The following is a 25,641-nucleotide window of genomic DNA, read 5'->3' on the forward strand; positions in this document are numbered from 1 at the left end:
GTTAGCACAACAGCAAAGGGGGGGGGGGGGGGGGGGGGGTGAGTGAGTGCTTCCTTGATGTGCCGGCATCTCTCCCAGTCCTAATGAGTATAAGAGGACATTGCGTTCGTGAAAACGTAAATCAACGGTTTGGATAATGAAATTGGGCATGCAAAGGTCATCGAGAGTCGAAAGGTTGATGGAAAAGAGCCATTATTATTATAAAAAATACCCATTTTTACGGGATAGGTATCATTGTGTCCGTTCCACGCCTTCCAATGCATCTGAGGACTCTCTGGTCCTTCTCAACGCCAATACGCACGCACCCCTTAGAATCAAGTATGAACGAAGACTGCCCGTCGCTAGAGAGCAGACTCGAGAAACTCCACGGTCAACTGACCCTGAAAGTCGTCCACCTTTCCGCCTGGCGGTATGAACTCGTTGCCCTCCAGCTTCCAGCCCAAGAGCTTCATGCTCTTCCATTCCTCAGAGAGCTTAAAGCGCACGAGATCACCTGCAGCACGCGCGTCCTCCGCACTGTCGTGGCCTTGGACTTTGCCGGCCGTCTCAACCTGTATCTTGCGGTTGAGAAGATTGTCCATGAGCATCTTCAGACCCTGACGGTAGGGGAGGCCGTGCTTGTGGGGGAATAAGAGAACAGTGTCGATTACGGTAGGGTGTACGATGCGAACGCTGTTCAAGTCGTTCTCCAGACCGTGTCCGATAAGAGGGGTGTCGGGGGCGATGAGAGAGAAGAGCAGGTCGCGTGCCACCTCGGGGGATGAAACGATCTTCATCTTTTTCTTGTTCTTCTTATAAATGGGCATCTTCTTGGCTTGGGCAGGAGTCGGGTCTTCTTTGTCGTCTTTCTGGGCAGTCCACGGCTCCGCTGACGCCATGTCTTCGGGCCAGACACCCGAGTATCGTGAGTTGAGGTCGATAATCTCGCCGACCGGCTGGACTAGGACGTCCAAAAGCTCCTCTCCGGTAGGCCAAGCCGTGGCAGTGAGACGAACTAGCTCAAGGCCATGAACGGTGTAGCACATCTCGCAGTCAAAGCAGACAGCTCTGTCGGAAGGTGCGTTGGGGTTTGCAGGTGTCTCAGCATAGTTGAGAATTGTGGCCAGTCGCTTGGGGTCTGACGCCTTAAAGACATGATGGGGATTGGTGTGACAGCCGGCAGAGTCACCAACAGCCTGACCGCAACAACGGTAACGCTTCGGCTGCTGGGATCTGTCGCCGAGTTGGCGCTCGGGGAAGTAGGTTTTGCCCCAGTGGAAGGTGCAAGTGCCGCCGGAGGCGAGGGCCCCATCCTCTTCTCTTCTTCCCGGGAACATCTGAAAGCGCTTGTCACAGCGATCGCATTTCTCCCAGCCCTTAGCGGCCTCAAGGCCCTCACGGGCCTTTTTGATGTCCGCCTCGGCAGGGACAGATGAGACGTATCCATGGACAGCGAGGTCGTCGATAGGGGTGATGAGCTGTCGGACGAGCCGAACCTCTTGCGCCGGCGTCAATCCAGTGAGGATCTTTTTGGGAGACGCAAGCGGCTTTTTGTGAGGGCCCTTTTGAGTTTGCTGGCGGCTTTGGACGACCCTCTCGTCCTTCCACTGCAGCACTGTCATCTTTTTGTACTGCATGATTTTATTCTTGATTACGTTGGAGTAGATGGCGCCTTTCTCGATAGCAGTGGTCTCTTCTTCGTCCAGGACTCTCCAGATGAGGTCCTGGTCTGTGAGAATGAGTTGCTTCTCTTCAGCGTCCTTGGCCGTTTTCTTGAGTTCGTTGTTGAGGCGAGTGTATTCGCTGTGTAGCATCTGTACGAGCTTGTATCGGATGTCGAATTTGGCCGGAGATGATTTGAGTAAACGAGGGGTAAGAGCCTCTGGTTTTCTAGGCTTAGGTTTGGGTGACGAGTCGGCCTTGGATGTGATGGATTTTAAAGGAGTGTGCGAAGAAGCAGTAGAAGCCGGAGTAGTGACTGAAGTAGTGGTATTCTGTCTGGATGGGTGATTCACTGCAGATAAAGGAGAGGATCCGATGGGAGTCGTTGAGTGAATCAACGGCTTATTGAGGTCGGACGAAGCGACAGAAGGTGCGACTGGACCGGAGTTGGGGGCCTTCTTCACGGCCGTGGAGGAGGACGAGGGGCGCTTTAAAGGCGGAGGTGATATGGGCCGAGCGACAGCTGACAGAATGTCGTCTGGTCTCGGAGCAGTTGTGTCTTGTTTTGAGGTGGTTTTGACAGGAGGAGGCGTTCTTGCGGAATCGGTGGGGGTTCTGACGTCTTGAACAGTTTTCAGACGTTTTCGAGGGCCACCCTGGGTTGCATCCGTCGTCGTGGTATCAGTCGACGACCTCTTGACTAACGTCGCTGACGTCTTCGGTGCCGGTGCTGGTGCTGAAAGTGCCGCCATCTTATCCCTGTCATCTTTATGCTGGAAAAGGCATTGGAATGCGGTGCACCTGTCTCCGGCCGGACAGGGGATGTGTTTGAGGTCAACAAAGGACATTGTGACAATAAGACCTTCCTCGGCCTGTTGAAATACACCAGATTTGGCTCAACGACAGCAAGGACAGCAGGAGTGGTACGCTGTTGTTTCTACCTTTCTACTGTTGCTACACAGCGGAGGGAAGGATGAAGAAGAGGAGGATACGACAAGGGCAATGACGACGGAAGGTGACGACAACTACCAGAGTCTCGTCCGAGGGAAGGAATATCTCTCCGCGAGAGAAGGGTAACTTGGGTTCCAGACAGTCGAAGGGGTCTATCTGGTCGCGTTCGCCTAGTCGTTTCAAGGGAGATGGGGGTTAGAATGAGGGTGAATGCGACCGATTAAGGCTGCGAAGATCCGGGGGATTGGTGGGGAGATCTCATAACCAAAACCGCAGCCGGGTCGTTTGTGACGTTGTCCCGTTCCAGTCGGAGAATTCGTGGATATCCAAGTGGGCGAGTGGGCGATAGGCGGAAGTGGCGCGTGGCCAGGATGAGGCTGGTACAGGAATGAAGTGAGATTGGACGTTGATCAAGACGACGACGACGGCGGGAACGGAAACGTCCAAGGCATAAAGATGGACTGGTTTGAGAGCGTGTCACAGGTGGTTGATGTGTCTCGAATGTTGTCAGAGTTGGGATGAAGGGATGGAGGGATATGGAGGTAGGCTCCGAGCTTTGGGCGGATTAGGTAAGGCTGTACCTGTATTGTATGGTTGGAGCTGTGGTGGGGCCACCGCTGGAGATGCTTTCGATCAACCGTTGCCAGTTCCCAGCTTGGGCCAGAACAGAAACCAAACCTTTTCCCCCTCGCCATTGTCTCTTACGCACCTCACACGACAATGGAGGCCGCCAAGGTGTCTCGTGGGGAGGAAAGGCGATGCCTTCTTTATAGTTGACCAGTGCACAATTACCATCAGTCTGGGCGGCTCGGCTTTTCTTCCATCCATCGCTCCATGTGTCTCGCCGGCCACACACAACACATGGCGCAAAACCATTACATCAAGGTCGTGGCAGTCTTTCGCCATTCCTCTACTGCCAGCTCCTTTTCCTACCGACCATCTAGCCCTCGACTGCGGAAATGCCCTCGGAATTCCTGAATTATATTGAAGCAAGGCGGTTCTCGATTCCCTTACGGCGGCGTCCCTACTCACCATCTCCGGGGTCGTGGTCCTTGTGCAGGGAGGATCGAGGAGACAGACACCGAGGTACAGAATGTTTATCGCTGCAGATCTAGGGACGCTAACTCTATTTCATCCGCCGTCTCATCTATTCTAAAGCGAACAAGAACACACGGACAATTTCAGCAACGCCTGACATGGACTCCTGGCTTGGGAATATTCAAGGCCATGGGAATTTCGCCCATTGTTTAACTGACTTTGGCGGCTGCTTACCCAAGTCTGACAACCCCACGGCGTGACAAGCCATACATGCCCCGCCCCCAGTGATATAGATGCTCGCTCGTCTCGGCGCCTCTTATCTGATGTGCGCCCAACGAGTGCATGGGTGGATTATCTGAAAAGGGTAACACGAAAACGGTCACACGCGTGGCGGACGGATGTTTCTCGCCTGTACGGATGGACGGGGAGGTGACGCGGAGGGCAACGACTCAAGGAGCACCAGTAAGGCCATACTTGGGTGCATTTTATCTTCGCTGATGACTGATAACGGATGGCCGGTATCTGAGCCCCGGCGGATGCTAGTGGCACCAAGCCGTTGTGCAAAACCATGGGCAGCCCTGGCCTTGAGGATGGACTTGCCTATCGCGGTACAACGGTTGGACAGAACCCACCGGCGGTGTACGGAAGACGGCGGGGGAAATGCCCTCAGTTGTTTATCGAGGAAATCGTTATCAATGATGGCGATCGGGGGGCCACAAGCCATTCCGGGGTTTTCTAGGCTTCTGCGAGATTCCATCGTCCGAGAGGTGTCTATAAAAGCAAGCCTTCGTTGCCCACCGACCTGCAACCAAACCATGGTCTCTGGGACTCTTCTGGGATCGTTGTCACCATCTTGAGCCTTATCTCGACTGACGACAACTGTTGAAGACGACGAGCTGCTCTCCCGCGACATCTGTGTTGACACCCATTCTGACTTTGGACGAGCACATGGGATTCCTGGCGCAACGACTCCCAGCGTGAATTCAAACCTCGAAAATTGACATCGAAATTGGCCCTCATCCATCCAGCCTTGACGATTGGTTCACCGAATCGACCATCGCAGGAACTCACCCAACCCAATATCACAAGCCAAATCCAGCAGTTCGTCGTCAGTGGTCACGGATCAGAACTCCGATTAACCCCTCCCCCACTCGTCTCCATTATACTTACTGCAGCCCCCTCCGCCTGTAAAACCAAGGTCCTAATCGAGACGTCGCGTGCGCGTAATCCATTTCGGTCCGTCACCCCTGGGTAATACGGATAGCACCCAATTACCGAGTACCTTGGAAGGGAGCCGGCGGGCGAATCACCGCCGAAGCCACGCGGCGCACGGCACCCAATAGCGCCAACGTACCTATCTATACGCTGCTAGGTATCCGCACAGTAGCACTCGCAGCAGCAGCAGCAGCGGTGGTGTGCCTGGCGGGCCAGGTGTTAGTGTCATCGAATTCCACGGCGACGTGTGCAGGAACAGGACCTAGGCGGACTTGGGCTTCCCTCGTTCCCCCGGTCGGGCTTTTGCGGACTGTCCGTTGGAGGGACTCTTGTGGTCGCCCCGAGATTTAATTAACTCGGCGCGCGTCCCACACGAGCTTCCCCTCGACGTTCCTCATTGCAACTTTTGCCAAAGTTGTTGCCCTTTGCTGTTCAATCTGTTCACCGGTCCCTGATCTCATCTGACTCCATCATGGATTACACCGGCGGCACCGCGGAGGCCGATCATCTCTGCGTCTTGGTCCACGGGGTTCGTACATGCATTTCCCGTCGTCCGTCGTGCTGCTGCCCCTCCCCTCGCCCGTCCCTGGAATCTGCATCTGCACCGTTTACCCGCACCGACGTTCTGAATGTTGCTACCATGCTAACGAAACGCTGCCTAGCTTTGGGGTAACCCCAACCACATGGCCCAGATCGCCAAAAGCCTGCGAGCCAAGTACCCCGCCGACAAACTTTACCTGCTGCTCGCGAAACGCAACAGCGGCTCCTTCACCTACGACGGTATCGAGCGTGGCGGCGAGCGTGTGTGCGCCGAAATCGAGGAGGAGCTGCGCCTGATTGAGGCAAGGGGCGGCAAGATCACTAAGTTGAGTATCGTGGGATACTCACTCGGTGGGCTTGTCTCCCGCTACGCCGTCGGCCTGCTTCATTCCAAGGGCATCCTTGACAGTTTGGAATGCATGGTACGGATGCGCATTCCTAGTCCCAGTTGATAGAGAGCTTGTTCACGATCGCTGACCGAATCCAGAACTTTGTCACATTTGCCACTCCTCACCTGGGTGTCCGCACGCCGCTCCGCGGATGGCACAACCATGTTTGGAATGTCCTCGGCGCCCGCACTCTTTCCATGTCCGGCCGGCAGCTGTTCACTATTGACGACTTCCGCGACACTGGCCGACCGCTGCTCGCCATTCTGGCCGACCCGAACTCCATTTTTCTCGCCGGCCTGAAGCGTTTTAAGCGTCACACGCTCTACAGCAACATCGTCAACGATAGGAGCGCCGTGCACTACACCACCGGCATTACCAAGACTGACCCGTACACCAACCTCGACAAGGTCAAGTGCAACTTCGTCGACGGCTACGAGGATGTCATTCTCGACCCCAACCACCCGGTCGCACCCAAGCCCAAGGTTTCCGAGCCGGCCACTCTCTCGTCCGTCGCTGCCGCTGGCTGGAAGGGAATCAAACGTGTGCCCTTCGTCATCGCCCTCGTCATCTTCGTCCCCATTGGAATTGTTGCCTTTCTTTTCAGCTCCGTCGTCCAGACAGTCCGTTCGTCAAAACGTATCCAGCTGCACGAGAAGGGCCTCGCCGGCGTAGCGATCGACGAGTACCGCGGCCCGCTGTGGATGAAGGAGATACGGGAAGAAGTGGAGCACGTCTACGAAACCCTCAACAGCTCGCAGGACCAGGAGTACCTGGCGAGCGAGACGGACGACGACCTGGACGAGGTCGAGATGGACCGCAGCACGACGCAACTGCTCGCTAGAGAGAGACGCATGTCGGTGCCGTCCCAGCCCACGCTCGCGCTCGCGCCCTACCAGTTCCAGATGATCCAGAGCCTCGACACCGTCGGCTGGCACAAGTATCCCGTTTGGATCCACAAGGACCGCCACAGCCATGCTGCCATCATCGTGCGCTGGGAGAAAAAGGGGTTCGCCGAGGGGCACGTCGTGCTGAAGCATTGGCTGAACGAAGAGTTTGTGGTCTAGGTATCGGCTTTTGCAAATTGGAGTTGGTGTAAGCGAGGCGTTGGGACTTGGTAAATATCGACTCCTCGAGGAGACAATAGTGTCAGTACAGGGGTTGCTTCTTGTAATATACTTTACCCGTACTTATTTCAAATATTTGTATGTTTGAGTGCACTCCTCGATGATGACTGCTGGTTTCCGACATTGGCTGAAAGCGATTCCTGGGACAGATGAGCCTCAGTTCGTTTGCCACACCCATAGCTCTTCTCTGTCTTCCAAAGTAGGAGCGATCAGTTGAACTGGGAGAGATAATGCGAAGCCCGACTCCTCATATGAGACAGGACAGTACTGCAAATCGAAAGGAGCCAATTGTCCTATCCAACACCCCGCGAACGTAAAAAAAGAGGAAGGCATACCATAAGCACCAGCAGCCGGACCTTTTACGTTATACGCCATTCCTATGGTTCTAATCGCACATGCATGCTTCTGCGTTCTCGCGACGGAAATTGTGGTCCAAGGTCAGACAATAGACGAATGAACGTAAGGCCTACATGAATTGTAGGACTGCATGAACTACCGACCTCCAACCTTCGACTCCATCCTTCATTCTGAACACCCACCCATCTATCATTCTCCAGCATCTGTTGTATCGCCATCCGCATTCCATATTTTCCCATCATCCTCGAGCCTGCAGGTGGATGGTCGTCGTCATCGTCGTCATCGTCTTCGGCCTCTTCGCCCTCGTACACGACATTCATTCGTAGTACATTGAGCCCCTCGCACTCCAAGTGCACCTCGCTCCTTGACATCGACCCTTGCGCAAGCGCCTCATCATCTCAGACGACATCTTTGACTGTGGGGTTTTCACGGTTGGGGTCCAGCAAAAGCCAAGCCCCAACGTCAGCAGCCATGTCTCATCACTGATGAGCTTTTCACAATCCAATCGTATGAACTCCGTTGATGATTCGGCGGCACTTCAGTGAAGGTACCGCTGATCTACAGAGCGCTCGCGCTCAGCTTTTCGCGTGTTGCGCGGTGGTGACCCCGTCATCCTTCTGAGAGGTGAAACTGAAGAGGAGGAGTTGGCACGGTTGGGTATTTATTTCCCACTTCGGCCTTCGGGGTTCTTCCGCGTCTGCCTCGAAGGTCTGGGAGGGACATGGTTACACTGGTGGAATGACTGGTTTGGACTTCCAAGGTTAGGCTAAAGTGGTCGTAGACTTGGATGTGTGTAGAATTAAGTCATCTGTAATGGTAACACAAACGACTGGGTACGTAGCCAAGGCGGTCTCTCTTAAAGTCGTACAGGTCCATAACTTAAGGTAGATGAGAAAAGGGAACCCTCCTAGCATTGGAAACATATGGTTTCTGTGGCAATGAGAGACGCCATATCGTGAAAGCTATTTGGGGCCATAACTATCCTATTGAGCAATACACACCGATGTCGGTCTTAATTCGCCTTTCTCTCACCCTAGTCCGTGCCAAGCTCGTCTTCTTTGGTCTTCCAAGTAACCAAGCACGTACAATCACCGCAATGTGTCCAACCCAAGCTCGCAGTCGGTTTACCTCCTCCGGCGTCCCTCAGCCGCATCACACTCTAGGCACCCCCCCTAAGTGACTCCCCTAAACGGTCCCAGGCCCAAGCCAATGGAACGAACCTTCGGCTCTTCCGCCTTGGGCTCGTGGCGTCATCGAGCAGGGATGTCTATCTTGCCCCGCTTAACTGCCTCCTGTAGCCACCCGCCCCCCGACGCCGGCTATGCGGATGGGACAGGGGTGCAGTCACGCTAATCCACAAATTCCGCACGAACCCCTGGGAGTGGTTTGGGACCAATAGGTTTACGATTACGCTCTATGCGGGCGGCAGGGTCCTCTTGCATCTTGCAAAGTCAGTTGCGTCTTCGATATCGCAAATACCAAGCCTGATTGTTTTTTTCTTTCTTTTTCGGTTTGGCAGCTTCACCTCCGGAAGTCGGCGATTGGGTAGCATCCAGTTCTCCGGCGGATGGTATGTGTTTTGGGAGCACAGAAAAAAGATGAGGACGTCAAAGGTCTCCAAAGAGACATCGGCCCTCCTCAACAAGATGGCCCGACCATCCTCGCCGCCGACGACGGCACCGTCGCCACCGCAGCATACACGCAGGATGACGCGCTCCTCTCTCGCGCGGTTCGCGTACAACCAATCACCCTCTTCCGCCGCCGCTACCATTGCCGCCGGCACGAACGCCGGAGCACAACCCGCGACGATAGCGGCGACGGAAGCCATCCACGATGTCGTCCTGGGCGTCCCCGACATCGAAGACGCGGTCGCAAACACGAGGACCAGGAAACGTAGACGGATCACCAAGACAGAGGATAATGCACTTGGCGCGGACACCGGGCACGGCGTAGCAAACGTCAAGATCGAAAAGGTCGAGATGGAAAGCACGGCAGCGACGCAGCAGTCGCCCCCGCGGCCTCGGAAGGCGGCCCGTAAGCCGGCTCGCGTCATCAGGGGCGCCGGCACCGCCGCCGATCCTCGCGTCGAACCGCCCTCCGACTGGGAAGCTATGTACGACGCGGTCAAGCAGATGCGGCTGCACGGCACCGCGCGCAACGCCGCCGTCGACACCATGGGCTGCGAGCGGCTCTTCGATCCAGACGCCTCGGAGCGCGATCGCCGGTTCCACATCCTCATCGCGCTGATGCTCTCGAGCCAGACCAAGGACACAGTCAACGCGGTGGCCATGGGCAGGCTAATGGCGGAGCTGCCGCCGCACGAGCCGGGCGCAGCGGGCGGGCTGAACCTGGAGAACGTGCTCGCCGTGGAGCCCGCCGTGTTGAACGAGCTGATTTGGGCGGTAGGGTTTCACAACAACAAGACCAAGTAAGTGACGGAGTCTCGTCCACTGGAAGACTGTGACGCTGACGGGGGCGGTTATCAAGATACATCAAGGCATCTGCCGAAATTCTCCGCGATAAGTTCGACGGCGACATCCCCGACACAATCGAAGGGCTCACGTCACTCCCCGGGGTGGGGCCCAAGATGGCCTACCTCTGCCTCTCGGCGGCGTGGGACCGCACCGAGGGCATCGGCGTGGACGTGCACGTGCACCGCATCACAAACCTCTGGGGGTGGCACAAGACGACGCAACCCGAGGCGACACGTCTCGCGCTGCAAGGCTGGCTGCCCCGGAACAGGTGGCGCGAGATCAACTGGCTGCTCGTCGGGTTCGGCCAGACCGTGTGCCTGCCGGTCGGGCGGAAGTGCGGCGACTGCGAGCTCGGGCTTCGCGGGATGTGTCGGGCGGCGGAGAGGAAGAAGGTCAACGAGGGGCGTAGGGCGAGGGAGGTGAAAATCGAGGTGAAAGAGGAGGATGGCGGCGGCGTGGTTATCAAGAAGGAGGAGGTCGTCAAGGAAGAGGAAATCATGTAAGATAAGGTCGTTAGCAAGGCTACGGGGGAGCCCGAGTTGGGGGATGGCGGGCAGCGGCCCGCAGCAGGAGGAGAGCTGGACGGGACAGCGAGTGCGGATGCCCCGCGGAGAAGGCGGAATGGAAAGGCTTCACCGCAAAGGCATAAATAGTCCGACCTAGCGACTGGGGAAAAGGGGGGGAGGGAGCCCTCGCTGAATAACTCGGGAGCTCCGACATAAGAGACACAAAACAGACTAGAATCATCAGTGTGCGACGCGCGAAGTATGCGCAACATCCAAGTGCAACACAGGGGGCTGCGACGCAGCTCAAGTCAGTCCGCCCCGGTCGAGGGTACCGCACGCCGACCGTGCGACGGGGGCGGGCATGTCCGGGGCTTGCCTGCCTCGCTTCGGGCATATACGGGCCCGAAATGATTCGGAGGGAATCCGACATCTCGAAGGGGTTTGTACGGGTGTGTTTCGTTGCCAATGCCATTGGCAGCACTGTGCTGCTTAGGTAAGTACATAGTCGGAGGTGGGCCGGCCTTTTGCCGCGGAGAGAAGGTGACAGACGCTGGGAGAAAGAGTGAGATAGGGGCGGGGAGGGGAGGCGAAAAAGCGCAGTGCCATCAACGACCCGAGCACTGAAGCAGTCAGCAAACATTGTCGGAGATGGGCCGGGGTTCGGTCGTTGCGCCCGTGCCCGCCTTCTTCGCCGCTGTCGTCGTTGTCGGCTTTCAAAAATACGATGGAAAGACCTGGCCTCACCTTACCTCACAGTGTACGTGTGTGACGTGGACAGCGACGTAGGCGGAAGCGGACGGGCGGGCCTGACTCGCCCCAGGTCCAGAGCGTACGACAAACGCGGCCGGGTGAACCTTGGCGTGGCCTCGGCTTGTCCTCCTCCTCCTCGCCCTCTTCCCCGAAAGACAGGAAACAAACCCCACCCTTTCCCCTTTCAGACATCTGGAACATGGAGTAGGTTACGGATCAAAGATGTCCTGCGCCGGTCGTCGTTTTCTTCCGGTACGCGTGTGGAATATTCGTCCGTGTTTACATCCGGCTGACATAGGCGACTAACATCTCCGGGTTTGACTGCCGGTGCATCTCCGCTGCCGCAATTCGTGCGGTGTGTTGGCGACCGATACGAGATAGTCAAAAATCAATGATCATAAATAAGAGTAAGTGACAAGCGAACATATGGAACGTGGAATGGGGTTTGAAATTTGATAGTAAAGTTGATTCTGGCGGCCAGTTCTCTTCCTTTGGCGGCCGCTCGATGAGCCGAAATAACGCCAATACGCCGTGCAAGAGGAAGTAAGAAAGCCTAAAACAATGTCCTTAAAAGCTTGAAACATGATAACCCTTGGTTGGTTGTAGAACTTTCGGGGACGACGAGTCGCTCCAGTGTATCAACAACGATGGGAAGAAATTACACAGGAGCGCTTGCCACCGTCCGTTGCTGCTACCGCTTGCTGTGGCTGCACTTCATAAAGTGTCGCTGAAACTGTGTAATAAGAGGAAGCCATCGCATCGTGCAGAGGTCCCAAAGTGTGAAGGGGGACGTGCAATTATGAGTCCGTCTCGCGTCTGTCGGTCTGCATTGTCGCTGCTGGTGTAATCCGCCGAGCCGTTACAAGATGTGCGAAAGTCGGGACTCGCTACATCTTGGACGAAAACGTAGAAAGTGCGGTGTAAACCACTTGTGCTTGCGATGGGAAAGATTGTGGTCTTGTGGTAGCTGAAGATGCAACTATACTCCACGGATGACCTGCGTGCGCTCAGACTCGAGCTGGGCGGCGTTGCGCTCGTGTGACTGCTTCTTGCACTTGATTGCCGAAGAAGTTAGCAAATAAGCCCTTCGTCTTGCAAGACAGCGCCGAGGCCGAGAAGCCAAGAGCACGGAAATTTGGGATCCCAACTTACGTCTTCCAAACCGGAGCACTTGTGGTCTTCGAGGAGGCGGTGCTTGCCGCAGAAATGGCCGTTGCAGAAACCGCAGTCGCCGACAATGCGCTGGGCTGCGTCTTTGCACTCCTTGAAGGTGCAGCGGATCTTCTTCTGAGGCATGATGGGTGGTTGTCGGTGTAGTGGTGTTATGTGTTTGTGTGTGTGTGTGTGTGATCTCGTCAGATGAGCGGTAAGGCGCTCGTGTGAGGTGACGTAGAATGTGGTGTGTTCGGAAGTCGAGCTCGTCTTTGGTCGGTCGTGAGAAGGTGACTCGCCGTTGAGACGACGGGGGAGCTGCGAGAGGAGGGTAAGGAGGGAGTAGGAGTGGACGAGATGGAATGATGATGAGGGAAAAGAAGAAAGGGAAAGGAGAGAAAAGCAGAAGTGGTGAGCAAGAGGAGAAGTAATAAGCAGTCGGCTGGAGGCGAATTGTGTCAGTCAGTCAATGATGATCTAATAAGCAAGAGAGCCAGGTCCGGGTCCAGGTCCCAGCCAGGCCAGGCCGCCGCCAGGTCAAAGGCGGGAGAAGCGCTCACAATGACAAGCAAGACACAAGACACCAGACACGCAAGACAAGGAACAAGAGAGACGACGTGGGGCAGGGGACAGGGTGGCTGGTGGAGCTTTGGGTCTGGTCCGGGGAGGGGGGGTGGATTGTGTTGTTATTTATTGGGAAAATGACCATGCAGGGCACACTTCATCGGAGGCGCCAAATGCAGGATTGATTAAAACGGAGACCCCAAGCAACGAAGCGGCGAGGCGTCCAGGCCGGGAGAGAGAGGACGGTGGGTGTGGCTCCAACACACCACACGCCAGAGAGGAGAGAGTGGAAACACTCACCTCCGCTCGAGGGGACGTCTGTTCAGTTGCGCTCCGATATACTACTGAGTACCTACACAATACGCCTGCGCTGCAACGCACGGCCAGACCATTCCGCGGTCCACGACGTCCGCGGTGTCCGCAGCGACATCCATGCCACGCAGCGTGCTAAGGTGGCCGTTTCCGTTTTCGCATGCAGAATCCAATGGAACAATGGGGGGAGAGGCAGCTAGTGCTGGTAAGAGACACGAGACAGTGGAAAGCAGATACGCATTGTTGGCCGCCGTTGCCATCTTGGGCACGATGTTGGGCTGTAGCCCGGCAGGCCGACATGGACAACTGGCCATCGTGACGCGATGGGAGGGAGTCAGCTCCAACTTCGAAGCGCAGTTGACGATGCGGATACCGGTACAGCCATGTGGGGATAAGGTCAAGTGAGTGGGAGGGGGGTAGGGAAAGATACAGAAAGCAACCAGATCAGGGTAGGGGGTACGAACGGGTACATGAAGAACGAGAGGCTCAGTGGCTGGTGGCACACATGCTCACAATGGCGAGGTTCCCTGTCCTTTGTTCAGCCGGAACAGTGGGTGTTTCCCTGCTATGATAGGACGGGCAGCCAGGCAGTGAACGGCGTACGTGTGCATCCGAGGTACTTGGGTACCGTCCCACACTGTCCCCAGTGTCTTGTTAGTAGTAACATGCAAACTGTGGGCAAGTGGCTAACAGATGGGCTAGTAGATCCGATGGAGGCGACAGAGACAGCGCTGACGGAGACGAGCGCGATGGAGTCGGGGTCGTGCGGAACGAAAGCGCCGTCTTCTCTTATCTCTTACTCCTGCGTTTCTGCCGGTCCCGCCGGCCTCTCGAGGTGCTTTCCACCCGCCGGCTACCACGTCCATCACCAGTGTAAATGCAAACACCGGCGACTAGGGGGACATAGAACTCGTTGTGTCACCGGCGGGTCTCGGTGGTGGCTTGGACCTCGGGATTATTCAAAGGTCCACGAGCGGTACCAGGGCTGGCTGGCGGTGGCTGGAGTGATGTGCGTCAAATGGACGCCTGTGCAATTGCGATGACACGAGGTCGACGGTTTTGCGAGGCTCTGAAAGCGGTGACTAGGCGACGTCGGGGGATACCTGTAGCTCCGGCTGGACCGCTGTGGTTCGCCGTCGACTGGACTGCACTGGGCGGGACTGGACCTTACGCCTCATGTCTTGTCTCTGCGTCGTGTGGAAGTGATGTCTCTCCGCCGTCTGTTTTTGTCCCGAATCGACGCAGCACTTCTGCCGGATCTGTACCGGAACAGCGTACGATCGCTGGCTGGTCTCCCCGTCCGATGCGGCAATGGTTTTTGTCATACACGGGTACCAGGAACAAGTGAGGGGGACGGATGCTGAGGGTTCACTGGTGAGACTGAAAAGGATCGAGCGAGGTGGAATGAAGGTGCCCGAACGACAGGCAGGGAACTGTGAACTGTGAGGAGGTAGTGTACCAAGTACGTCAGCGGTCGGTCGGATGTCAGTTGAGATGAGGTGACTATTGAGGGCGACCAGCTCCGAGCAGGGCGTGTTTTTGCGGAATGCCGAGCCTGAGTCAGGCAGATGCAACAATGCTGCCAACAATGCGTGCGAAGATGGGGAGTTGAGCGTTCTTTTCGTTGGCGAAGCCGTACATGCTGGGACCATGTCCGGACAAATGTCACGACTGGGCGTTCCTGCGACGTGAAAGTTGCGTTCATTGGCTCGGAAAGAGCAATTGCGATTGACGAGACAGAGAAACAACGGCAGGGAAGACACAGAGTAACATCCCATGATTCAGTGTTGGGGAAGGCACACTCTTGCCTACCTTGCCAATCAATGTACGTACTGTACTGTATGCGTACTCTGTACACAGTATCTGCGAATGCCTATCTACCTTCGAAGGTAATCGTAAATTTTCTTCTCTTCTTGTGACATGCCTACCAACACCACCCTGCAAACCACCAGTTTCATTCATCTTAATGCTGTACACCTCTCAGTGTCGAGATACTTCCCACTGCCGGCTGTTCCACAATCCAACAAACCAGTCACGGAAATCCTACGGACAACATGCCGACTTGCGAGTTGCACCCGTCCTGCGGTCCGGATCCTGGATCCCACTCCTCTGCTTTGGTAATCACATGGCGCCGCATGGCACGGACGATGGCAATCGCATGGCCCCATGGATCATGGCTCCCGTAGGACCACGAGTTACAGGAGATATCCCGGCTCGATTTGCAACCGTTCGCAGACCAACACGAATATGGCTGGCAATGGGCGGATGCCTGACTTGCTGTGCGTGGTGTGATTAAGTAGTCATCCAGTCATTTCGCGCGCGCTCGGCATTCAGCCGGCTGTCTCACCTCTCATCCCTCATCGACCCGTTATCGCCGGCTGCCCATCACGATAAATGCAGCCTACCTACCCAGTTTCTAACTCTCACATGCTGCGATGAACATGCCGCTGCCCAACCAGTTATGTCTGCAAACCGCGTTCACCTCATCCGCTCTTGCAATCAGTGCAGTGCCCCAGACCTTGCTACTGTACAATGACGTGCAACCACGGCGGCGGATCAAGGTAAAGTTATTGTGAAGAAAGGATAAGCATCCTGGGACCCTTTACCGGCCCGAAGTTTTGTCCTACTTGGACGCCTGCCAGGGACAACCTCGCCCTCCAGACACACACTTTCGATGGGACCGGCCTCGTTCCGTCGGGGCCACCGCACTCAGTGACCACGACTTGGGCAACCTTTTATTTTCGAACAGAACGGATGCTAGTGCTGGCAGTCTGATTGGGTCGATCGGAGGGGAGACAAGCAGACAGACAGATGGAAACCACTAGGCCGAGCGGTGCAGCAGGCTGCTGAGATCGTCAAAGTGCAACGCCGTACCAAGTAATGCTGGGTTGCGCTTCGTAGGCTCGGTTTCGGTGATATGTACCGGTGTGTGCCCAGAAATGCTTCTTGTTGTGCCGAACCACGTAATTCCCTTCTCTCGCCTGATCAGCTCAGCCCATAAGTTGAGTTCTGACGGTTGGAGCGAACTGGGTGAAGTCGTCGCCTGCCTGTGTCAATCGTAACTGGACCTTTACGCAGTGCCACCTAGACTAGCGCCGTGAACCCCGGCCTCCTACCGTATTGGATTTGGCTTCCTGCAGCCACTACAATCTGGTGCTTGGGTGCGGCGCCATTTGCTCACGGCATGCGGTTTCGGGAGCAGCCTCTGTGCTGTGGCTAGATGGTTGAGAAACATGACATGGGCATGTATAGCATATTATCGTGGAAGATCGTGGAAGAGAATTGCTGCCGAGAGAGAGCGCCGGCCGCCGCTGTCCGACTCACCTACTTCGTGCCCTGATACCGAACCCGGACTTGCTGTCGTTACTTCGGTTGGCCACTGTTAATCGAAGACGAGACAGACGAATGGACGGATGAATACGAAGACTCCGGGGCAGCAATCCTTACGTCGCCGAACACCGTCGGGATCGCTGATATGGCCGGCCAGGCCCCTCCTATCTGTCTCATCGTCTTTGATAGGCAGAGACGCATTGCATTGTTGACCTCCGCCTGTCCACGAGACCAGCCAACCTCGCTCACATCGTTGGGTAATAACCGCCTAGGCCGTACGGAGGCACTACTGCCTCCCCCGCTGGGGACCCCAAGGCCGCCTTGCGTATCAGAGGTAGCGAGCCAGCACGATCCCGTCCGGCGCAGCTGACCGACATTCGAAGCAATTGAATTCAGAGTGGTGCTGGCTGATGTGGATGATCCATCCATCGTCCGCACCTTTTTATGGAAACCCTCGTCTCTTTCAGAACAAACAGCCTATTTGTCAAAATAGGAGCTATGGTCAAGCCTACAAAATCCTTCGCTCCATACGCCGCGGCATTCCAACGAAATCCCGAGTTTGGTACAGTAATTATGAAAACGCCGGCAGAGCGCATCCTACGCCATCCTCTCACGGAATGCGTCTCTGGGTTGTTCCCCGGGCAGTACGATTTGATACAACGCCGGAGTCGAAATTGCCGGTCTAGCCTTGATTGCCCATCAAAATTAGCCATCAATGCACCCGGATCTTGGTTTTTGATGGGGAGAACCCTCCTATCTATTACAGCTGGGAAGTCCCCATCCACCAATTTCCTAGCAATGACGAGCCAAACGGTGAACCGGACGGGATTTGCTGTTGTTATTGACATGTCGTTTCCCATGTAATCCCCCCACGGTTCATTCCATTTCCAATCCTTGTTCCCGTTTTCCAAAAAAAAATCGTCCGATTCCCCCAGGTCCCCCGCTCTGCCAATATCCCATTGAGGTGCTTGCGACGTCTGTCCATTCATGTCCCACCCCCATACAACCAGGGGAGATAACTTCCTACATGGTACTGGAACCAAGCAGACAAGCGGTCGATGAGAGGCGAGGCGAGGCGAGACGAGGCGAGGGGGCACGACAGGTCAGTACCACCTGCAGCTAACCTAATATGTATCCGCAGAGCTCCGAGACATGCTGCGAGGCTGCCGTCCACTAGTTTCCGAGACAGCGGTCAATGGTCCTTTGAAGGAGCGCATCCCAAACGACAGCCCGGAGGCAGGGCCAGGAGGCAGCCATATCAAGAGGGAGACAGCCATGTCTCAGCCGAGCAAGCAGGAGGAGACAAAGACATGCGGATGCCGGGTATATGCAACTCACAATGGGATAACGTTTGTCGAGGGCGCGGCGCGTGTTTTCTTCTGCTGGGGGTTCCGGCATCAGCTCACCCCTTCCCGGCGTCGGTACGGGATGACGATTCGACGCGCTGACAATCCGATATCACTGAGCTGGAGTTGGAATCATCGGTTCGGCTTCATCGACCCCTCCCGAAGAGGCGATGTAGCTTGTTCCCGTGGCCAAGCACGGCCCCGGGGACTTTCGCGTCGTGCTGCACTGAAGGATGAAGGAAGAACAACTTCAGTGGGCATACCCTTGGCAATATGCTCGCTTGGGGGAATTGCTGTAAGACGAGTTCACTCACTCACGATGGTCTGCACTGCACGCCTGGACTTACCTGGCAAGGCCTTCTCCTCCTCCTCCTCCTCCTCCTCCTGCAAAGAGCGCTAACCCGCAGTCGATGTGCTCCCCTGGATCTAGCCAGGACGGAAATGTGAGTCCCTGCAAGTGCGCCACATTGCACACGACCCTACCAACTACTAGGCCCGTTCCACATGGACGTGGACGACGGTCTAGAACCTCGGTATAAGCACCCAAAAGCACACATCAACATTGTATGAGAATCGGGAAGAACGGCGATTGACGAAACAAATGTTGCATTGCTCTCGAAATTCATCGCGGCATCGCTCGTATGGACAGGCTGAGGGGTTCCAACTCGCCACAGTCGTCGTCGTCGTCGACCGTCTCGCCCGTCCGCCTGGCTTCACAGTTTGGAATCGCGCGGTCTGCCAAGGATATCGATTTCACTTTTTTTTTGCATTAAACTATCAGTACTTTTTTTTCTTTTTGGTAACAGAACGAAGCAGACAGGTTGCAACTAGAGCCCGTTGCTTACTTGCGCATGTCGACTACGGCTCTGATGCAGTCGCCCTGCTTCATGGTCTCGAACGCGTTGTTCATCTCGCCCAGCGTCTTCCTGTGGGTGATGAACTCGTCCACCTTGAGATCGCCCTTGAGGTAGTCCGCCACAAGGCCGGGCAACTGGGAGCGGCCCTTGACGCCGCCAAAGGCGCAACCCTTCCAGACGCGACCGGTGACGAGCTGGAATGCTTTGGGAAAAGTTAGCATCTGACAGGACTTTTTGATGGTGATGGATAATGAGATTGAAAGGTCGGTTGGAACTTACGCCGGGTGGCAATCTCCTGGCCGGCAGCAGCGACACCGATGATGATGCTCTGACCCCAGCCCTTGTGGCAGGCCTCGAGGGCAGCACGCATGACGCTGACGTTACCGGTGCAGTCGAAGGTGAAGTCGCAGCCACCATCCGTCAGCTCGATGAGCTTGTCGACAACGGACTGGTCGCCGAGCTGGGTGGGGTTGACAAAGTCGGTGGCGCCGAATTTCCTCGCCCACTCCTCCTTGTTGGGGTTCACGTCGACGACAATGATCTTGCCGGCCTTGTTGACGACGGCGCCCTGGACGACGGAGAGGCCGACGCAGCCGGCGCCGAAGACGGCGATGTTGTCGCCCTCCTGGACGTTGGCGGTGATCTTGGCGGCGCCGTAGCCCGTGGTGATACCGCAGCCGAGCAGGCAGGTGCGGTCCATGGGGGCGTCCTGCTGGACGGCGACGACGGAGATGTCGGCGACGACGGTGTACTGGGAGAAGGTGGAGGTGCCCATGAAGTGCAGCAGGTCCTTGCCCTTGCACTTGAAGCGCGAGGTGCCGTCGGGCATGACACCCTTGCCTTGAGTGGCGCGGATCTTGCCGCAGAGGTTCGTCTTGCCGGACTTGCAGAACTTGCACTCCTGGCACTCGGGGGTGTAGAGGGCGACGACATGGTCGCCGGGCTTCACGTTGGTCACGCCCTCGCCGACGGACTCGACGATTCCGGCGCCCTCGTGGCCCAGGACGATGGGGAAGGCACCCTCAGGGTCCTTTCCGGAGAGGGTGTAGGCATCTGGACGAGGTCGCGGGTCAGCATTCTCTGTCTCGGTCTCCGTTTCTCCCTCTCTCTTGTTCTGTCTGCGTGGTATGGTTTCGGGAGCACAGGCAGCTAGCGAGCGGGTTTCCTCACCTGTGTGGCAGACACCAGTGTAGTAGATTTCGATGCGGACCTCGTGGGCCTTGGGCGGGGCGACTTCGACGTCCTCGATGCTCAGGGGCTTGCCGGCCTCCCAGGCGACGGCAGCCTTGCAAGTGATGGTCTGTTTCGGAGGATCAATTGGGTCAGCGGGAGCGTTCGGGGCAGGAAATCTGCGCGCTGGCTGCCGGTCTCTGGCCGACCCGACTCAACTCGGCTCGCCTCGACGAGGAAGCTACCCCGCAATCTGAAGCAGCAGCAGCAGGGAACACGGGTGCTAATATAGATTAAACGTACCTTTCCTGCGGTGGCAGACATTGCTGATTCTTCAAGATTGACGATGGGATTATGAGAACCTTGATGGAAGAGAAATCACACACTAAGCCTAGCTTACTGGGCAGGGTAGGGTATTTATTTCAAGGGGAGGGAGAGAGGAGGGGGGACAGTTCGAGATGCAAATGGGCCAAGAACTGCCGCCGCCCCGGTTGTCTTTTGGCGCATATCTCCAAACCCCACCTTTGCTCTCCCCTCCCGCCCCTACCCCCCTCGGCAAGGAGGGGAAAGCTGCCTGTGCGAAGAGTCTCGGGGGTTCGGGGAGCTGAGCTGTACATACATACTGGTTTTTTTTTATACCTTACGCCAGCCCAGCCCCAATTGCCAAACACATTTGAAAAGCGGGGGTCTCAGGCCGTCATCGACCGCCAGAGTGACCGCCATAGTGAAAAGCGAGTTGGGAAGGAGAGGGGAACGGGGTAAAAACACGACTGACACGGCGACGCCAGCCGGGACTCTTGGAGACGAGACAGAGCAAGAGAGTAAGTTACGTCATTGGGCGACGAAGCTCTATCAACAGACATGTACTTGTACCTCGCTGCTGTTCCGGTCTCCTAGCGGACTGACCATGTGTCGTAGCAAACGAGAGATGACCGGCGGATGGCTTTCCGAGAACGAAGACCGAACCACGGCCACCCAGCCGGGGCAGCCGGGGCCAGTTTCTTGGTACGGTACTCCGAGGTCTGTGTGCCGGATCTAAGTGTTTACATGCCCCCCCTCCTCTCTTTCTCATCCCGCCTGTTCTGCCTGCATGACGAGCCCATGAGGGGTTTGGCCAAAATGATTCAGGCCGTCGGGGTTAGGCTTTTGAGTTCCCGTCAATGCAGGCCGTCCAGGCATGGCCCATCGGCGATTGTCTGGGCCAAGGCTCGTTCGCGATGGCTTTCCCGTGATGCCAAGGTCGGGGGAGGCAGGCGACTGTCTTGACTGTCCGATTTATGTCCGGAGCTGGTTTCTTCGTCGTTTTACCACCTTTGGCAGCTGCACCCTATCTAATCTACGGCCCCTCCCCGATACGTCCTGGAGACTCGGGGGAGAGCCATGATTAGGCGATTTAAACGATTAGACGACAAAGTTGCCCGCGGATGCTTTCGGTTGAAGATTCTGGTGGGACAACAATGGGGTAAGGGAGGTTTTTCTATCTCAACAACAGATGAACAATCAACCCAGATACAATTCAATGCGAGACTGTCGTTAAGATGGAGACGACCAACAACACAGAAAGAGGGGATCCGTCATGTGAGCGTGTGAATGTGTGTGTGTCGCATTACCCCGTATCAAACCATCACAATGGCATCACAGTTGCATAGTTGTGGAGGGAACATCTGAACTTTAAGCGGGAGTCTCCAAGGCTGGGGAAAGGGATGTTGGTGTTTGGATGCTTTGGCGCCATCCGCCTGGAACCTCTGGAACATTTGGCGCCTAAAACCCGACCTGGTGTGTAAGGTAAGCGGCCATGGAGCTTGATCCACTGAAACAGAGTGAGAAGAAAAAAAAAAAGAAGAAAAAAAGGGCATCACACTTGCACCAATGGTGGAACGTGCACAGTGGAAGCTCCAAGTGGGACCAAGTCAGCGGCATCTTCCGCGTTGACCAGCCAGGCATCGCGATTCTCCAAAATTTACCTACCCATCCAGCAAAACCGCGTCTGGCCAAACACAGCTCCCACCCACCCACCTCTCAGCCTCGTCACCGGCCGTGCCTGCAACACCAATCAGCCTCGACAACCTCTGCAAAGTGTATGGAAACGGCTTGACTTTGTGTTGTCGGTATTGCATCAATCTTGCCCGTTCCTGCCCACCATCAGAGTACGGCGACAACACACAAAGGTCCAACGGGGTGGTGACCTGAGGTCGCCCGCTTCATCGACGTCGCCATGCCCAACAAGTTCTCCTTTGACGACTCAGCCTTCGACAGCTCGCCGCCGTCGACACCAGGCCAGACCCCTCAGAAGAACTCACACTACCCATTTGGCGATAATCCATCAACCACGCCGGCCGGGCCCCCACCGTCCTCAGCCGCCTCCTTCACCCCAGCAGGCGCGCCATCCGAATCCTACCTCGGAAGCTCCTTGTTACAGGGCGTCACCGCACAGAAACCTTTCAGCTTTGGTGGCGCAAGCTCAAATGGCGCCAGGCAAAACCTTTTCGGAAGAAGCGACTCTGCTTCTCAGCAACCTCTTGGCCGATCCATCATCCAGAGCGCCAAGCCATCGACGAGGCAGCCGTCGGCACTGAGCAGGGAATACGGCACCGGCAACAGCCAAGCCAGCCACGACAACCGCACGGGCAGGTACACGCTACCGGAGTCTTCCGAAGACGAGGAGGACGATGGGGAGGACGAATACGATGAGCGCGACGCCGTCGACGCGGAAATGGAGCGATACCTTGAGGCCGACATCGATCAGGATGACATTGCCGCGGAACCGGGCGTCGAGGATATCGAAGATGACGACGACATTTTTCTCAACATGCAACACAGCGACCGCGACGACCAAGAACTCGACTACTCGGACGAAGGTGAAGGTGGCCTCGGCGCCGAGGACTCGGATCTCCTGCTCCTGGCCACACCCGCCGCGACGGAGCGCATGCGCAGAGAGGCCGAGGATATTTTCCGTGCTTCGTCTATGCGCCGCTCGTCAGCTGGGAGGCGGAAAGACTTTAAGTTCTCCGCCATCGCGAAGGATCTGTACAAGGGACTGGGCATGACTGTCATCACAGAATCGCCCGAGGTCGTTCTGAAGACGGAGGACCTGATCAATCAGCTTTACAACGAGGGTATCGGTGCGCAAGAGGACCCCGAGCAGCTCGACATTTCGCTATCGACCATCGTCTACCCGTTGGTGGAGCTCTGGGACGACTTTGCCCAAAGCCTGCCTATGCTGGAGGGAGAACACATTGCCGAGATTGGCCCCGGCCCCGACAGTGAGCCTTTCCAGAAGGCCGCCTACGTCGCTCGTCTGGTTCTCCAGATGCACCACACCCGCTTCGCAAAGCAGGGCTCCGCCGAAACCGAGGTGCCCCCGCTCCCTGACGTTCTTTTCCGATGGATCGAGGAAAACCACAATTTATACCCCGAGCAATACGAAATCGTGCTGAACCACAGGCCGAGCCCGGCGAGCCACAGCCTCTTCTGGCCAACGCTGCGAGGCGCGCTCATTCGCGGCAGTGTCGACCTTGCCTCCAAACTGTTGAGGAATGCTGGATGGGAGTCTGTTAAGAAGGGACCTAGAGCTGATTACGCTTACTCCGGCAAAGCTCTCGAAAACTTGCAACGCGCAGTTGGCATTGCCTGCGAGGCACTCGACATGTGTCCAGCGAACAAGGGCAACTGGGATATTTTTAGCAGCGATTGGACACTGTATCGCATTCAGGCCAAGGGCTCCCTCGACAAGCTACAGCGCTTTGCGGAGGGCAAGGAGAAGAACCTTTTCGCCGGCGGAAACGATAACGGGAACGGAGGTGCGTCTCTGGCTGGCCTGGTGAGGAAGGCAGAGGGCCAGGTTCCTTGGGACATCTACGAACACCTCCAGTCCATCTACCAGATCATTCTGGGAACGCCGGAAGCTATCTTGGACACGGCACAGGACTGGTGCGAAGCCACGATTGGCCTGTTTGGGTGGTGGGAGGAAGGCCGGGGTCAACAGAAGAGCCTGCGTATGTCTCGCTCCCAGGGACTGCGGATGCAGGGTAGCTCTTCGAGCCCGGAGGGCTACTTTGAGCGCCTCTCCCTTACCTTCCACACGGCAGTCGAGTCGGGCTTCCATTTCAACTCCATGAACCCTGTGGAGGTTGCCATCGCTTCTGCTTTTGAATCGGATTTCGCGGCTGTCATCGGGATCCTTCGAGCATGGTCTCTGCCCATCGCCTCTTCGGTCGCAGAACTCGCGTCTCTCGGCCAATGGCTACCCAAGCCCGAGCAACCCAACCTGATCACAATGGAGAGCCTGGATATGGAGGACCTGGACATTTTGGGAGTCTCGCCTCAGACGGCGGATGAGGTTGAGGGTATCAAAGACACGACACTTACGCACTACGCGCGCGAACTGGCTGGCATCGACCAGCTTTCCGAAGACCGAAGCGGCTGGGAAATGGCGATCCAAGTGCTCGGACGTATGGATTCGGCCACGAAATCCGAGGAGATGGTTGGAGAGCTGCTTCGCGACATCCTGGCGCAGCTGGACTCGGATTCTGGCGCCACCGTCGATAAGGTATGGAGGATTTTGAACGATCTCGGCATGATCACCTATGCCGAAGAGACAGCAGAGGTATGTCGTCCACCCGTGGACCTGGGTTGACAGCGCAACTAACCATGGCAGACGTACGCGGAGATCCTCGCAAAGGACTCGCACAGATATGGAGAGGCTCTCTGGTACTACGCTCTGGCCCACCGGCCAGGCAAAGTACGCGAAGTGCTCAACCTCCTCATGTCCTACTCTCTTCTTCACTCCACAGTGTATCCTCCCGCCAACGACTTGGACGATCACCTTTACCGACTGCTCAACGAGCGTAGTCAGACGCTTGAGAAGTATGCCAAACAGGACCTTGAGGCGGCGAACCTCCTCGGCCGGATGCTCAGCGGATACGCGACTCTCCGAAAGTTCTATGACATCCGCGACACCGAAGGACTGGCAAACATGTCACGATACAAGTCCGCCTCGCTTCGCAAGCAAGCTGCTTCGGCGCTTGTGGCCGTCATTGCTAGCTCCGACGACAACATCCGCGGCGGTCTTTACGACGAGACGCGCGATGCGGTCGTCAGCGAGGACTTCATCCTCGCGCTCCTCGGCGAGGCTCTTCCGTTCGTCAACCAGGAGCCTTCCGTCATCACTCTCGACCAGATGGACACACTGCTCAAGGCCATCGAGGATATCGAGACGGTCAATTCCACCATCTTCAACGCGACGGATGAGTTCTTCAAGCTCGTCTTGGCCTCGACGCCGGGACTGAAGGGTTCTACGCCGGCAGACTTGATGCGTAAGAGCACCGGCTCTCTCGGCGGAAGCAGCTACATGCTTAGCGGCAGCTCTCTGCTGGCCAGCCAGCTCCACCGCTCCATCGGTGGCAGTGGCAGCGGCAGCGGCGGTGGTCTCTCTCTCGCCAAGACAAAGCGCGGCTGGGACTGGCGAACGGGGCTCACTGCTGGCACGTCGGCCGGGGACGTGCTTCGCATGCTTCGGCTGGGTCTTTCGAGGGACCTGGCAACGTTGTGGTTGGCCGATGCGGACAACACGCCCGAGTACTAGGATCGCATCGGACGTGTCGCGGGTGTCAAGCGCAAGCACGAGAGGGCAATGGCTCCATAGATACAGGGGAGAGCCAGAGAGACGGAGACGGGATAGGGATGATTCGGAAATGGAGTTTGATTATGATGTAAATGGAAGGCATTCACACTGATGTATAATACCACTGGTTCGCTGTGGGGGGAGTGACGACTCGTCGCTGTTCTCGGATGATTGATTATTCAAGACCACGCTACGCCAAAGTTGGTTCATTGTGCAGGGGATTGCTCGAGGTGTCGAATCGCGTGTTTTGCGAATGTAGACTGGAGATGAACCAAAACCTCGTGTTGTTTGTTAGGTCTCAT

The 25,641-nt window shown here is 56.4% G+C and overlaps 6 protein-coding genes across 6 annotated transcripts; 3 read left to right on the forward strand and 3 right to left on the reverse strand.

Annotated features, from left to right (window-relative positions):
- Positions 1-341: 341 nt before the first annotated feature.
- On the reverse strand, positions 342-2,489 carry CH63R_08721 (Exonuclease; the record flags this gene model as incomplete). The annotated part of the gene is made up of 1 exon (XM_018303695.1): positions 342-2,489. The coding sequence occupies one exon, from the start codon at positions 2,487-2,489 to the stop codon at positions 342-344; it is 2,148 nt and encodes a 715-aa protein (XP_018155718.1).
- A 2,828-nt stretch (positions 2,490-5,317) lies between these two features.
- CH63R_08722 (Lipase serine) lies at positions 5,318-6,838 on the forward strand (the record flags this gene model as incomplete). The annotated part of the gene is made up of 3 exons (XM_018303696.1): positions 5,318-5,374; positions 5,508-5,807; positions 5,873-6,838. The coding sequence occupies 3 exons, from the start codon at positions 5,318-5,320 to the stop codon at positions 6,836-6,838; spliced, it is 1,323 nt and encodes a 440-aa protein (XP_018155719.1).
- Positions 6,839-8,853: 2,015 nt separating this feature from the next.
- On the forward strand, positions 8,854-10,232 carry CH63R_08723 (Endonuclease III-like protein; the record flags this gene model as incomplete). Its single annotated transcript, XM_018303697.1, has 2 exons — positions 8,854-9,683; positions 9,743-10,232. 2 exons carry the CDS (start codon positions 8,854-8,856, stop codon positions 10,230-10,232), a joined length of 1,320 nt encoding a protein of 439 aa, XP_018155720.1.
- Positions 10,233-11,964: 1,732 nt separating this feature from the next.
- CH63R_08724 (AN1-type zinc finger protein) lies at positions 11,965-12,281 on the reverse strand (the record flags this gene model as incomplete). Its single annotated transcript, XM_018303698.1, has 2 exons — positions 11,965-12,039; positions 12,138-12,281. The coding sequence occupies 2 exons, from the start codon at positions 12,279-12,281 to the stop codon at positions 11,965-11,967; spliced, it is 219 nt and encodes a 72-aa protein (XP_018155721.1).
- Positions 12,282-18,530: 6,249 nt separating this feature from the next.
- On the reverse strand, positions 18,531-20,040 carry CH63R_08725 (S-(hydroxymethyl)glutathione dehydrogenase; the record flags this gene model as incomplete). The annotated part of the gene is made up of 3 exons (XM_018303699.1): positions 18,531-18,748; positions 18,826-19,846; positions 20,020-20,040. The coding sequence occupies 3 exons, from the start codon at positions 20,038-20,040 to the stop codon at positions 18,531-18,533; spliced, it is 1,260 nt and encodes a 419-aa protein (XP_018155722.1).
- A 1,891-nt stretch (positions 20,041-21,931) lies between these two features.
- CH63R_08726 (Nuclear pore complex subunit Nup85) lies at positions 21,932-25,300 on the forward strand (the record flags this gene model as incomplete). The annotated part of the gene is made up of 2 exons (XM_018303700.1): positions 21,932-24,322; positions 24,374-25,300. The coding sequence occupies 2 exons, from the start codon at positions 21,932-21,934 to the stop codon at positions 25,298-25,300; spliced, it is 3,318 nt and encodes a 1,105-aa protein (XP_018155723.1).
- Positions 25,301-25,641: the final 341 nt, after the last annotated feature.

This window comes from Colletotrichum higginsianum, chromosome 6 (genome assembly GCF_001672515.1).
Source record: "Colletotrichum higginsianum IMI 349063 chromosome 6, whole genome shotgun sequence".
NCBI lineage: Eukaryota > Fungi > Ascomycota > Sordariomycetes > Glomerellales > Glomerellaceae > Colletotrichum > Colletotrichum higginsianum.